Source organism: Aquila chrysaetos, chromosome 25 (assembly GCF_900496995.4).
Source record: "Aquila chrysaetos chrysaetos chromosome 25, bAquChr1.4, whole genome shotgun sequence".
NCBI lineage: Eukaryota > Metazoa > Chordata > Aves > Accipitriformes > Accipitridae > Aquila > Aquila chrysaetos.
Window position 1 is genome coordinate 12,314,824 of NC_044028.1, and position 13,621 is coordinate 12,328,444.

Sequence of the window (13,621 nt, forward strand, 5' to 3'; positions counted from 1 at the left end):
TATCACAGAACACTTATTGTTCTCCAAAGCATGGAAAAGCTCTATAACTTCCTAGCTATATCTAGTACATTAAGTTATTCCTTTTAGTGTCAAATAATTAACCTAGTTTGTTTGTTCAAAATCATCAGTACAAATAGTGATGAAACATCTGTCATCTTAAAACTGCTTTTAAGATGGCAGAAGAGTAATTCTCCAAGACAGCAACTGCAAGATTTTCTAGCTGACTTTAGCCATGTTCTAGCAGTATACAGGGGTAAGTCCTTCTTGATACAGAAATACGATGTCTCCACATTCCTTTTAAAGAATATTTTAAGCTCTCTCACACGCAACAGTAATGAAGTTCCATTCTTCATCTCAGTATAACTACATCAGCAGTTGAAATTGTGAAAAAAATAATTGGGTAGGTTTATGTAGGCTTCCACAAGTAATATTTTAAAATCAAAGGTATTGAGTTTATGTAACAGGATTAATTCTCATCAGTTAACTCATGACAAGTTAGTTCAAGATGGTTTAAGTATAACTACTACTCTTTTTCTCTGAGTAGTTGTTATACCATGTAATTAATTTAAACAAGGAAGGAAGATAATTACTTGTTACCCTCTTCCAATTTAATTTTTATAAAAGCTAAATATATTACTTCCACAAAAACTTACTTGGTCAGACATTTATATTATTTATCTTGCCACGTTCTCAAGGTATTCTGCACACCTTGTACCTATCATTGAAACCATGACTCCACAGCTCCCACTTTAACACAGTGCCAAGCTATACACAGCTGTGCTTCTAAAGCTGCTTTATAGGGTACAATTTGTTATAACACCCAAACAGTTTTTTCAATAACCTCTTAATTCTAACACAAAATTTACTTTGTTTTTTAAGTGTTTGATAGGTAGTGTATTTGTATAGATATTTTTAGTAATTTAACTTTACCTGATGCAATTTTCAGGCTCACTTTTGCAGTCTGTATTACATCTGAAACATTCCCAAAGTAGCCAGCCCATCGGTGGAGTTCTCAACAAGCCATTCTCTAAACATGAACGGTATGTAGGCAATCCTAACAGCAGGCTTAGAAAAATCAGCAACGTGATTTATGCGATACCTATAAATCAAAAGGATTAACCACTAGGGTTAGCATTTGCATCCTGCTACTACCAGCCAAAAGATTTTACCTTAGCAATGTTTTGTTGTTCTGGATGAGAATGATCATACTGCTTGCTTTCTTAAGCTGCTCAGTGTTCAAATACTTGTAATTTGGAATTGGATAAGCCTTCTTACCATTTTTATGGCCTCTTTCATAGTTTATGATCCATGGGTGTAATTATTGTTCTAGGCGTGGGTTTTTTTACTCTTTTTGTTTTCTCTCACCTCCCTTTAGTTCTTGCAGTAACCAAAAGCCCAATTTTGCATTGAGTCCTACAGGACTTTTAAACTTCATTCTATACGCTTAAGCATTAACTATTTAATATCTGACTGCTACCACTGAATTGTCACACTTAGTCTCAAGAATCGACATGACCGAGATCAACTGAAGGTAATTCCCCCTTTGGAGCTGGGAAAAGCCTCTAGGCAGAGCTTCAACAATTTATTCTTACACTCCCACCGCAGCAATTAGACTGGAACAATGTTTAACAGAGGTATGCTTCACCAGGTCAGGGAACCTTCTATCAGTGTAACTTCACCCGATAAACTACTAGTTGGCTGTATTCCTTTCCGTCTCAATTAACGGTAGTATAATTTATATACTACACTTGTTAAAACCTGTAAAGCTTTTCTTTATACAAAGTTCTACCATGCAGGCCACATCAGTGTCTCAAATGGTTTTTTTAATCACGTGTTTTGTGGGGACTGGTCAGCTGCACTACTGACATTGCCATCACTAATGCTACTGGAAAAAAGGAAATAGTATTTAGAACATCAGTTATGTCCACTGTAAGAGAGGGAAAAAACCCAACCCCTCACATTTGAGAGAGCATTCAAGAGATCCGTAATTCAGCAATTCCCTCGGCATGGTACGCGTGCCGGCAGAAGCGGTGCGTGCTGCCTGTTACAAAGGAGGGTGTTCCTGCCTTCACCTGCCACCGGTGAGATCACCCACTGCCGTGCCTGAGAAAGCGATGACAAAACAACGTTCCTTAAGCCTCCCGCTTATTCACGTTCTACGATTTGGCAAAAGAGCTTTCATAAACGTCTTTCGTGAGTTCCAATATAAAGAGCCAAAAGACAGGGCGAGTTCCCAGGTTCGCGAATGCTCATCCCAGGCCAGTGACGGAGAACACCTTGGGCCGTGCCGGTGCAGGGGAACGAAGAGGCCGTACGCCGCAGGGCAGCGTCCAGGCTCCGCTCCCAGAACCGAGGGCCGTTCCTGCCGGGCTCGCGCCCGCCGCCTCGCTCCGCGTTCCTTCCGAGGCGGCTGACGGCGCAGCGCCCAACGCCGGTCCTCGGGGTACCGCCCGCTCGCCTCCGGTCCCCGGGGTGCCCCCCGCTCGCCGCCGCCCCTCCCGCGCCCGGTCCCGGCGGGGCGAAGGCCGCGAGCCGCCCCGCCGCCTCACGCCCCCTCGCAGGCGGCGGCCGCGCAGGGCGCATGCGCACCGGCGCGCGCGCAAGGCGGGAGGAGCGGCCCCCCCGCGCCGGCCCGGAGCATGCGCAGTAAGCCCAGCGCCGTCGCCCTCCTTCCGCTCCGGCGCTGGGCACGAGGACTCCCATGGGGCGCCGCGAGCAAGTTGCCCACGTCGGGCTGCTTCCGGGAGAATTAACGGGAGCCTTAAAAGGCCCTCAGCGGCGCCTCCTCCGGGTGATGGTAGCTGACGGGCTCATTCGCGGCACGGACGCTGTCTCTTCAACTAGCCATACGCCACAGTTCGCACAGGGCGATGGAGAGGCCTAGGGGCGGGCTCTGCTCTGTAGCCAGCTGGAAGGAAAAAGGAGAGGAGGGGGCGGGGTGCGCTGGGCAGCCAGCCAATCAGCAGCAAAGCGTTTCCCAGCCGCCACCAACCAAAAGTGCCGGTTTCCAAAACAAGGTTGGCGAACCAATGGGAAAGCCCGTCCTGCTAGAGCTCCGGCCAATCGAGTCAGGCCGCCCGTAGGCCGCGCCTGCGGCCTCCCGGCAGCAGAGGGCGCGCTCGGCAGCGGCGGCGGCGCTGCCGAGGGCGGAGCGGGGGAGGCGCTGCCGTTATCGTCGTCGGTGTCGCCGCCGCTGTCGCGCGCCCGGCTCGCTGGCTCCGCCTTCCGCGGCGCTGCGCTCCCGCGGGCCTCAGGAGCAGGTAGGGGCTGCGCGGCGGGGCGGGGGAGGCAGGCAGGCAGGCAGGGAGGGAGGGAGGGGGGGGGAGCCGCGCTCCGCTTCCCCCCGCCCGCGGCGGGCCCCCTCCGCCTGAGGAAGGGGCGACCCGGGCGCGGGCGGCGCCGCCGCCTGGCCGGCCCGTTCCCTTTGCCCCCCGTTCGGTGGGGCGGGCGCGGGTGCCGGCCGCTCCCCGGCCGAGGGTGGGGCCGCGCCGCCCCGCCGCCGCGGGGTCCGCCGTCTCGCCGCTCCCGGGGGAGCGGAGCGGCTCTCTCGCCGTCTGTGCCTCCGCGGCGCGGGGGGCGGCGGGCGCGGTCGGTCACGGCCGTCGTCGGTTCCGCTGGAGAAGTTGGCCGGGCCGGGGCGGGCGGCGGGCGCCCCTGGAGAGAGCTTTCCGTCGGCGGTCGGGAGCCGGTTGGCGCGAACAAAGGCGGCGGGCGGGCCCGGCCCGGTGCCGTGCGGGGCGGGCGGCGTCGCCGAGGGGCTCGGGGTGGCGACGGCGGGCCCGGGGCCCGCTCAGCCGCGGCCTGAGCGGTCCCGGCGGCTGCGCTCCGTGGGGCTGGCGGGTTTGCCGCGGCCGCTCCCCAGGAAAAGCGGCGTGTTGAGAGCTCTCCTGTTGCGTCGCGACTGGAACAAAACCCCGGCGTTTGACAGGAAAAGCGGAGAGCGAAGGGCTGACGGCGGCCGGGAGCGGGAGGGGGACGGTCTCCGCCCGGGGGTCCCGGGTCCTCCCGTGCCGTCGCCTTTGGCGCGTGACGAGTTTTTCAGGCTTTCTGCGCGAAGCGGTGCGGGCTGTACGTTGTGCTCTCGTGCATCCAAGTAAAGGGAAAAACAATGTCCGTTTTCCGCTTCTTTGATTTGTTGGGACGGTACGCTCGGTTAGGCAGCACTGTTATTGTTTTGTTACAGAAAGTCATAACTGTATTACAGGAAGTGGGGGGAAAAAAAACCCAAAGCCAAAAAACCCGAGGACGTGTCAATTGCAGTCATCGAAATCAATTACCAAAGCTTACCTCGGTGTAAATTCTGTTGATAAATCTGGATTTATTGATAAGAAACTCCTTCTCCAGCTTGAAATTTTGGATCTGTTCTTTACTGAAGTGTCTAAGGGAACGGTAAACCAAAGTCTTCCAGCCCTACTCCTTAATTTCCTAGGGAAATGAAGCGACTTTACAAAGCATCTTTGTTCTCTCCTGTTTCTTTCATGGATTTTAAAAAAATGTAGGAAAGCTATGAAAATAGAAAACAAACCTTGAACAGTATCTGATTTTTTTGTGCGTGGGGAACGAGTGGGAGGAAATGCAACTAAATACTTAAGGTAAATAAAGAATGTGGACTGAATAGGTGTTAAACTGTTGCTGTAAAGTCGGTTTCACTTGTTTTATTTGGATATTTCATTTTGATAAATATGTTCATTTCTCTTTACAGAAATAAAAACTGAAACTGAGTTATGTCTGTGTTAAGTGGCTTTTTCAGTTGACACAACAGAATTCTGTGATTGTGACCAGAATTGTTAGATTAAGCAGAGGAATTCACACAAAACTATTGAGACGTGTCATGTATTGTTTTCCCTGTTTCACCCCCAGCATGTTACATGTTGGAAATGTCTTATGTAACAGCCCAGTGATGCATGAGCATGAATATTAAATCTTTTGTGCCTTTGCTGTCTGAGGAGGACACTTCTAAAAAGGTTTTGTATTAAGATTTCTATTTTCCCTTCCTCCTTTTGATGCGTGTCCAAGTCTGTTGAGCAGTTGACAATCTCTGTAAGGCATGCGTTACTTTGCACTGTCTTTATTATCTGTAGTTATTCATTTAAACTATCAGATGGTTAGGATGGGCAATAAAATTGCTTTGAGAAAGTCTGCTTTGGGTCAGGCTTATTCTATGTTGGGTGTGTCCAGTTTCATGTCCAGTTTGATTCTTTCTTGGCTGGGTTGGAACTGGGTTTAGTGGAGATGTTTTTGTCGGTGACACCTCCCTAAGAAGCAGTTAGGGTATAGCTGCGTGCGTGCCACTTCCTTTTCTCACTTGTCTCTGTTGAGATAAGGGCCCGCTTTCTTGCGCCCCTGCGGTGGGAATTATACGTGTATAGCTTTTTGGATCCAGATGCCTCAACACATTATGCTTGTTGCTGCTGTTAGTGGTGCAGGAGGTAGCAGCAGAGATGGGCTTTCGCTTCTTATAGGCGAAAAGGATTTATATTGCCTGCCTTTTAGTCATATATTCACTCCCACTGTTCTGTTTCAGTCTTCCCCGTTCTCTTTGCAGTATTCCCTTTACTCTAGGACCCAGGGTGTAACGTCTCTCTTCTGGAGTACAGTTTTCCTATATGGAAACATTGGTGAACTGTTTGTGTTTTCATTTTATACACAGACTTCTGGTTTCACAACTTGATTGTTGATCAAAGTTTTGGCATATGATGGTATAGATGATGGGTTAATTTTTGACTGAATTGATTTCATATTTTGGATTTGTTACCTTCTCTCCTGCCTGTGTCATAAAGAGGGGGAGAAGGCTGATGCTACAATACAAAAGGGCGTCTCTTCACTCGGTGTGATTTTCACTAGACTTGCACCCCAGTCAAGGTTCATAATTCAGCTGAACCACTGAGGCTGATAGAGATCAATCAGCAGCAATCATGATAAAATTTTCAATGTGCTTTGTACTGTACAAAGACCTAATTTGGGATTCCTGTAACCCAGTAATTGCATTAATAGTGAACTCGATGCATGGCAAGAGGATGTGCTTCTGTATCTTAAAAGAAGTCATCTATGAACTGCACTTAGTTTTTAAGTTTTAGCTCTGTGAAGTGTAGCGAGGACCACTGACTTCCAGTGGTTTTCAGCATTTAGGCCTGAAGGTGCAGAGAATGCTTATTTGAAGTATTTATAATAGCTGGAACCATTAATGTCAATAACAAACAGTAACAGAATTATTTGGTCAGCTGAAGGTCATTAATTCCTAGTGGTAGTAGTTCTGGTCCCAAAATGATGTTATGCATTTTTCCTTTATTTTCCATTCACCTCTAAATAAGCTGTCTGCACAACTGTATGCAGCAGGCGAAAGGATTAGTCCTGCCCAGTTCCCTGTCCTTTGGGACTGAATTTTCAACTGTGGGGTAACTTGTGTGCATGGCAAACTATAGATACTTGCTCCCTGGATTTGCAATTTAGAAATGGAAAGGCTAGACTGTCCAAAGTTTTAAGCAGTATGACCTTCCTTTTCAGAATAACCAAGGTCTGTATTCCTTCTACAGAAAAACTCAATTCTCTGCATTCTGTATGAATTTATTGACTTGCATTTCAAAGATCAATTTTGCTTTGCAAGATACTCTAGCAATTGTTGTGTTCAAAGCCCTTGTGCCTGAAGAATTATCCTAGGCATATCCTAAATATTGTGGATGTCCTTTAAAACTTATCTTGAATGCCTCAGAAGTGCCAAAATACAGAAAACAAGAAAATTATCATGCCATGTGCTGGAAGGAAAGTAAATAACCAGTAAGAGGCATAAGTGGCTTTGTAGAAGAGAACAGTGTGGGTATTCCTGTCTGCCAGAGCTGGCACAAACCTGTTTTCCTCCGTAACTCCTATTTGTGTAACTGGACCAGCATCTATCAGAAAAGGTGACATTGGCAACTGGCAGTGTACTTTCTGTCACTTGGCTTCTGCTTTTGTGAAACAGGATGAGTTGAAGCCTGTGATAAAGATAAAACAGTATGAATTGTCTTTAACTTGTTGGGGTTTAGGCAGCTTTTTTTTTGCTTTACTAGAGTTAGTAAATTGGGCTTGTGTTGGTCATGTAGCAGCAGTTGTAGAAATATTACATTTAATGTAACAGTCAGTTCTGCCTATGACCTTAATTAGTGATACATTAGTCTGCTTTTTTTTTTTAAGATCCCATACTGTTTGTTTTTCTTTCCTTTAGCTTGTCTCTTTCAGTGAATTGCACAAAGAGTAAAGCAACAGTGTAGGCTCTGTTTTTCTAGTAATAGTTACAAGCAACAAAGCAACATTTTGACTTTTTTAATGTATGTACATATGTATATTTGTTTTAAATTCTGTCCCTGCAAATGGAGGAGAAAAGCTGTTGCTAAATAGGTGGGGGTTTTTAAACTTTGAAAGTGGATGGATGACATTAAAAGTCAAGACGTGATTGTTATTTGCCTTGTATATAACTGAGTCTAAGGTGTTTCTGGTTGCTCAAGAGGAGCTAAGGATAGTTTGGATGGGAGAGATCTGTTAGAGGTGCTATCTGAAACAATTCTAAATCCTATGCAAAATCATCAAATACTGGGGCAATGTGATGGTCAAAGTATGCTAAGGAAAGGTAATTTCTGCCTGAACTTCTTAGGGATGTAAATGAGTAAGTAGGAAAAAATAGAAAACTGCTTTGAATAATAAATTACACCATTCACATTTGTTCATCACTTGCTAGCTATTCTTTTGTCTGTGATGCCAGTTTGTAACATTCCCATTAACTTTATTGTTATGGAGAAATTGGATCTGCACATCCTGAAGTTTCCATATATCATTTATTCTTTAATATTTATGCTAGAGGTGATAAATAAGTGTGATTGTTACTGTGGACTTTTTTTCATCTTTTTGCAAGTTGTTGATGTGCAGTATTGGGGTTGCTTAAAAGTAGCAGAGTGAAGCTGATCTTAATACTTGCCTAGATCTTGACATATGCAAGACTTGTGTTGGCAAGGTATTACTTTGTCAGGTGTTAATTCAGGGGATTAAAGTATGTTTTACATAGCCTACTTATTTTTGTGGGAAAGCATAGGCTGATATTGCTGCTGTCTTTGGTTAGTATGAGAATTTCTTATTCTTACTAGCCCTCATTTGAATTCTAAAACCTAAACCATGAATGAGAAAATAAAAAATATTCAGATGCCCAGTAAATTTCCTTTTTGGCATTTATATTTAGATTTCTTCATAGATAGGCTATTGTTATTCATTAAAACATTTATAATAAAAGTCTTTCATATATATGCCAAAAGCACAGTATAAGTTACTAACTTGTGGAAGAAAAGATGATGCATAAAATAACATGCAAAACAGTTTAAAAAGGTGTTCATGGTTATTTCCTCTCTCGAGAGTAGATTACTGAGTGCTATTTATATACCTAAACAAGCACTATCTGAACAATTCGTGTCAGTGAACTATTGTAGCTGTCCATGATACTTATCTACAGGCTGATTTTTATTTTTATTTTTTTTAAGCTTGCTGATATTAGAAGTCACAGTGGGAAGTGAGGTGAAAGGGGACCTTGGAGTGCTTCCATTAATTTGTTTAGTGATCTTAAGGAAAGTACTCAGTTTCTTATGCTCGTTTTAGGATTGTGTTTCAATAGGACTAACTCTTAATGACTTGAAATGGTGTAGACTTCATACATTCATTTAAGATGCTTTGGGAAGGTTTGTAAACATTATTAGAGCTGAAGGCTCTTCAGATTGTTTCATTATTCCAAATCGTTCAGAGAAAGTAGGGCATCTTCTCCAACCGGTTTCTATTCCCAGTTGAGATTTTGTTGAGTTTGCTGGGGGTTATTTTGGTTTTTGTTTTAGTTTCCATTTGTCCGTTATTGATGTGAAGTGGTAAACTGGCACAAAATACTGGCATTTTTTAGCTTAGTTTCAAGACTTAACAGAAGTATACTGCAGGCAGTTTGATTTTTTTTTTAACTATAAATTCCTACAAAAAGTAATTTTCTTCACAAAAAAATATGTATTTCATCAAGCTGAAGGCCTTTTTCTGAATGTTAGTATTTTCAGAATAAGACTTTGACCTGCTGATCTTTTGTAAAAAGTAAGTTGTGTTTGTATATTGCAATTAGTCACAACTGTATGCAGCTGTGAAACCATACTTTAAATAGCCTTATCATGAAGGTTATACAGATAGTTTTAGCCTGTTTAACTTGAATATTTGTAAATCCAGTAAATGAAAGACATGAATTAAAAAAAAAAAAAAAAAATCACTGATTCAGACTACTTAAATTGGATTGAAATGTCAAGCTGATGATGTGGAATTACATTAAAGTAATTCAGCTTTTCAAATTAAGTAGGTAGTCTTTGCTAGTGGTAGAGTTTCCATGATTTTCACTTTGGTTAACGGGTAGACATTAAAGCAGTAGTATTTTGCTTCTAATTACACCTTGGTGGTTGGGTGATGATGAGAGACTCCAGAATTAGACTTTATGGTGGTTTTCTAATCAGTTTCGGTTTTATTAATAAATATACTAGGGTCTTGAGTTTATTTGTACTTCAACAAACAAATAAAAGAAGTACAAAGCTATTAAAAGGGGACAATGTGGAACCTTATCTTGGTTTAGCACTAATGCATGCAAGCTGTGCTTCTAGTTTGGTTTAGTTTCACTAATTTGACTCTGCATCATGTAGAGTAAATAAGTGGAAAACCAAAGATAAAGTAGAAATTGGAAGAAAGGTTTTCTGTAGAAGTGTTGTGTAACTGGGCACTGGCAGAGGGGGTGTTGGTTCTGACCTGGAGCTTCAACCTATATCTCTGTGGGCATTTCAGTGTTTGTCTGAAGTTTCTTCAGAGTGTATTCTCTGAAGGTGTGGTGCAGTATCATCTTTGTACGATGGACTTAGTGTTGATGTGAGATTGGATCCTTCTGGTCCAAATGCAAACTGCTATATATTAACAACCGTTTATCTTTCTTCCTTTTTGAGGAGTGGCATATCCAAAAAGTGGATGTTCAGGATAACATGTCCAATGTGTCGGAAGAGAGAAGCACTAGACAACAGGACATTAAGAAAGGACTCCAGTTTATAGAGTATGGTTTTGTTGTTTTGTTCTTGTATGCTTGTATGTGTGTGGGGGGAGAGAGAGAGAGAGAGAGAGAGAGAGATGAGATGAGATGAGATGAGATGGGTAGCCCTGGGAAAGTCATTTTAATATAGCACCAGTGGAGGAAGGAGGAGGACCTGTGTTTCTCCTCAGAATATTTGCTAACACTAACATGGAAATGGGGAGCAGTCTTAAAGAAAAGACAGAACCCCTCTTTGTTCCCAAACAGAGCAGATTGAAGGTGGGAGGGTATTCTTTTTCTGCCTTTAAGAAAAATCAGCATTGAATTTCTTTGGTGGGTGGAAAATGTTGATAGCCTGAAAATCCACCTTACACTTATGGACAGCTACACCTAAGATTAGGTTGCTACTGAAAGGGATGGGTTTGCTCACCACTACCTAAATGTTTCAACTCTCTGGAGCTAAAATTTAACCTAATGAAAAATCATCTTAGTAGTTGATTTTCATTTGGATCAATGCCAGATTCTTCTCTAGAAGATCTTGGCTAGCTTAAAATCACTGTGAAATTTCACACTAGTTCACTGCTTGCATAAGGCATTCTTAAAAAGAAAAAAAAAAAAAAAAGAAAGAAAAAGAAAACTGCCCTTCTAAGAATTATTTAGAAATAGATTCTCAGATAACCTGTATGGGAAGCAAAAGGGTTCCTATTTTTCTTCCTGAAAAGTTAGAAGTAAATACCTCTGTTCTCTGCTAGAGAAGATCTCTGTTGTGTGTCATACAAAAGAACTCTTAAAATTCCTGTAGTGTCGTTGGTATGACTTAATTAAAATTGATGTGTTCTTTTGACAGATAATTTGTCATTTTATAATACTTACGAGAAGATTGCAGTTCTCTTCATGTATAATCTGTTTCTGCACAGTGGAGGAGAGGAAGGAAATTGTTTTTAAACAAACCACATTGAGGTTTTAAACTCAAAGCATTCAAAACCTTAATACATTTTGAACAGCAGAGTTAAGATTGGCTATGTAACTTTAAATGAAAATGAGTCATTAGTAATAAGAAAACACAGTTGTTTAATACAAACTAATCTACAGCACTCTGGCCTTGTTCAGTGAAGACAATAGACAATATTTAGAGTTTTGACTGTTGCAGCAAGTGAGACTGCTTTCAGTAAGAACCAGTATTCTCCAATGTGATTGTCTTTTAAGTAGTATGTATAATAAGTAAATACTGTAATTTCTTTTTCTAGATCTACTTTGCCCTATCCAGGGACGCAAGAACAATATGAGGTAATGAAATTACTTTTGCATTCCAGAAGAGTTTTTAACATGGACCTATCTTATTATATTTATTTTTGTTTTTAATCATCATTTAAGTAATGATATAGTATGAATGGTAATTTACAATGTCTCCATATTGGAACTGGAGGACTACTTACATTGTGATATGGATGTTCAGATATTTGGATGCCTGGAATTCACTCGTATAGCAGTTCAGATTAACTCTTTCTCTACTGGTATTAGGGATGAATTTGGGGCATTCACTGGATAAAACAATGTGCTACTCCAACTAAAGTTTAGAGTAGCACAGCAAAAGTGAGATGAAAGGACCTCAGTCACATAAATCTTCGTAATATGTTTTGGTTTTGTACGTGTTAGTATTTTGCATAATATTTGACTTCTATTTTCAGACTTATCTTTTTAGTATTTTTTTCCAATGGTAGGTGGTTTCATTGGATTTGAGAATATAGTAGATAAAAATGCAATCATTCATATTTTAGATTAAAAAAATCTTTTGCTCTGCAAAAGCAGCCTTTGTGTACTACTGGTTTGCTAGTTGCTATGGCTGCTGCTTGCTAAAAGAATGTATGGAATATATATGTCTTTATTAAGTTACTTACACAAAGTAATTCTTTTATCAGTAGTTCAGCCTCTCTTTTATTTACATGTATTGTGGTGTTGAATATTAGAGATAGTCTTGGAAAAATATTGGAAGAAAAATACTAATATAGACAAAAGTTCTGCTTTTCATTTTGATTCTGTGAATTTACAAGTATAAATTTTCTATTTAAAAATGTATTTGGAAATATAGAAGACAAACAACAAAACTGCTGTTGATGAGTGTTTCTTTTCTTTGTTCCAGTTATTTATACGAGAGCTTGTTAGAAATCTTTTTAATGAAGGGAATGATGTATATCGAGAAGGTGATTGGAGAGGATCACTGAGTCATTATACAGAAGCTATAAACATAGCTGATTATGCTAATTCTGAAGAAATCCATGTTTCTGATGATATTTTAGAGAAGCTGCACGTGAACAGGATAGCATGTTTTTCAAATATGGTAAGCTTCTGTTTAAACTGTATGATTTCTCAAGAACAATGTGCTAACAAAGTATAAAGACACGGAAAGTTTCCTAGTGAGTGAAAAGCTCTTGGTATTGGTTTGAGAATCGGCATGTTTCAAATCATTATTTTGCCATATTCTTTAATATATTCTTTTTATAAGTATAATAATTGAGATATTTTTAGTTACTAATACTAGAATATTAACATAAAAGAGTCATACTAGGCTTGGAAGTTGATGGAACAGTATTTTTATCCATTTATGCTGCTGACTGCACCTGAGTCTGCTGCTTTTGCTGTGGAATAAGATGGCTGTTGTGAAAGTGCTAAATTGTCTTCATAACTATTATTGTATTTTACATGAATGATGGCCCTGCTTGTTTTTAGTTGCCTAAGTTGGTGACTTAGCAAAACTCATATATGCAGAGTGCAGTGACCTTGGTGAATGTTTTATAGTGTTTTAATACCTTCATCTAATATAGTTTAAATTTGGTATTTTGATGGTAATAGTTCTGATTATTGCCTTTTTCTCTTTTTTCTCCTCATAGGGATTGCATGAAAAAGTTCTAGAAGACTGTGAGATAGCATTACGATTGAATGAAAACAATTTCAGAGCTCTCTATCGGAAAGCAAAAGCTTTGAACGAATTGGGAAGATATAAGAAGGCTTATGATGCTGTAGCAAAATGTTCTCTTGCTGTGCCACAGGTAGGTAAATTATATATTGATGATTATTTTTAAAAATTTAATACAGAGAACATATACCATCCTCAAGACCATTGAAAGTTTTTTGGTTGGTTTGTGTATTTTTTTAATGCAGTAAAATATTTCTTATTTCTTTAAGAATTGTTTTTTTGTTGTGGAAGTGAAGTCTGACAGCAGACTTTATAGTCCCCAAGCTCAGTTTGTTGAGTTAACTTTCAACAAAAGAAATAGTCACTTTGCAGTGGGAGTCAAGTGCCATGAATGTTTGCAATGAACACTACAACTACTGAATTAATTGTTTAAAATTCTCTGCAATGATAATTATACTTGGGACATGAAGTGAAAAAACACCCATAATTATAATGTACAATATTGATTCTTTTGATAACTGTATTTTAGTTTTCTAGGCTTTTAGTAACATTCTTATCTGTGCATTGTCCTCCATCTGAATCACTTACTATGCACCTCTAATCTTAGGCTATATCTATATTAGCAAGCAGTGTGTGCTATAGGATAGGATCTGTAG

General features: G+C 41.2%; 1 protein-coding gene across 3 annotated transcripts in view; it reads left to right on the forward strand.

Annotated features, from left to right (window-relative positions):
* Window positions 1-3,130: 3,130 nt before the first annotated feature.
* Window positions 3,131-13,621, forward strand: part of ZC3H7A (zinc finger CCCH-type containing 7A) — a 31,368-nt gene continuing 20,877 nt past the window's right edge. For 2 of the 3 annotated variants that reach the window (XR_005931446.1, XM_030002162.2), the window contains exons 1-5: window positions 3,136-3,260; window positions 9,972-10,075; window positions 11,299-11,338; window positions 12,192-12,389; window positions 12,940-13,098. Coding sequence is in view for 2 of the 3 variants with exons in the window: in XM_030002162.2 (XP_029858022.1) it covers window positions 10,008-10,075; window positions 11,299-11,338; window positions 12,192-12,389; window positions 12,940-13,098 (465 nt within the window). In the remaining variant the exon portion in view is untranslated. Of the gene's footprint in view, window positions 3,261-9,971; window positions 10,076-11,298; window positions 11,339-12,191; window positions 12,390-12,939; window positions 13,099-13,621 lie in introns of all 3 variants that reach the window. The other variant, XM_041120254.1, reaches the window with a different exon arrangement.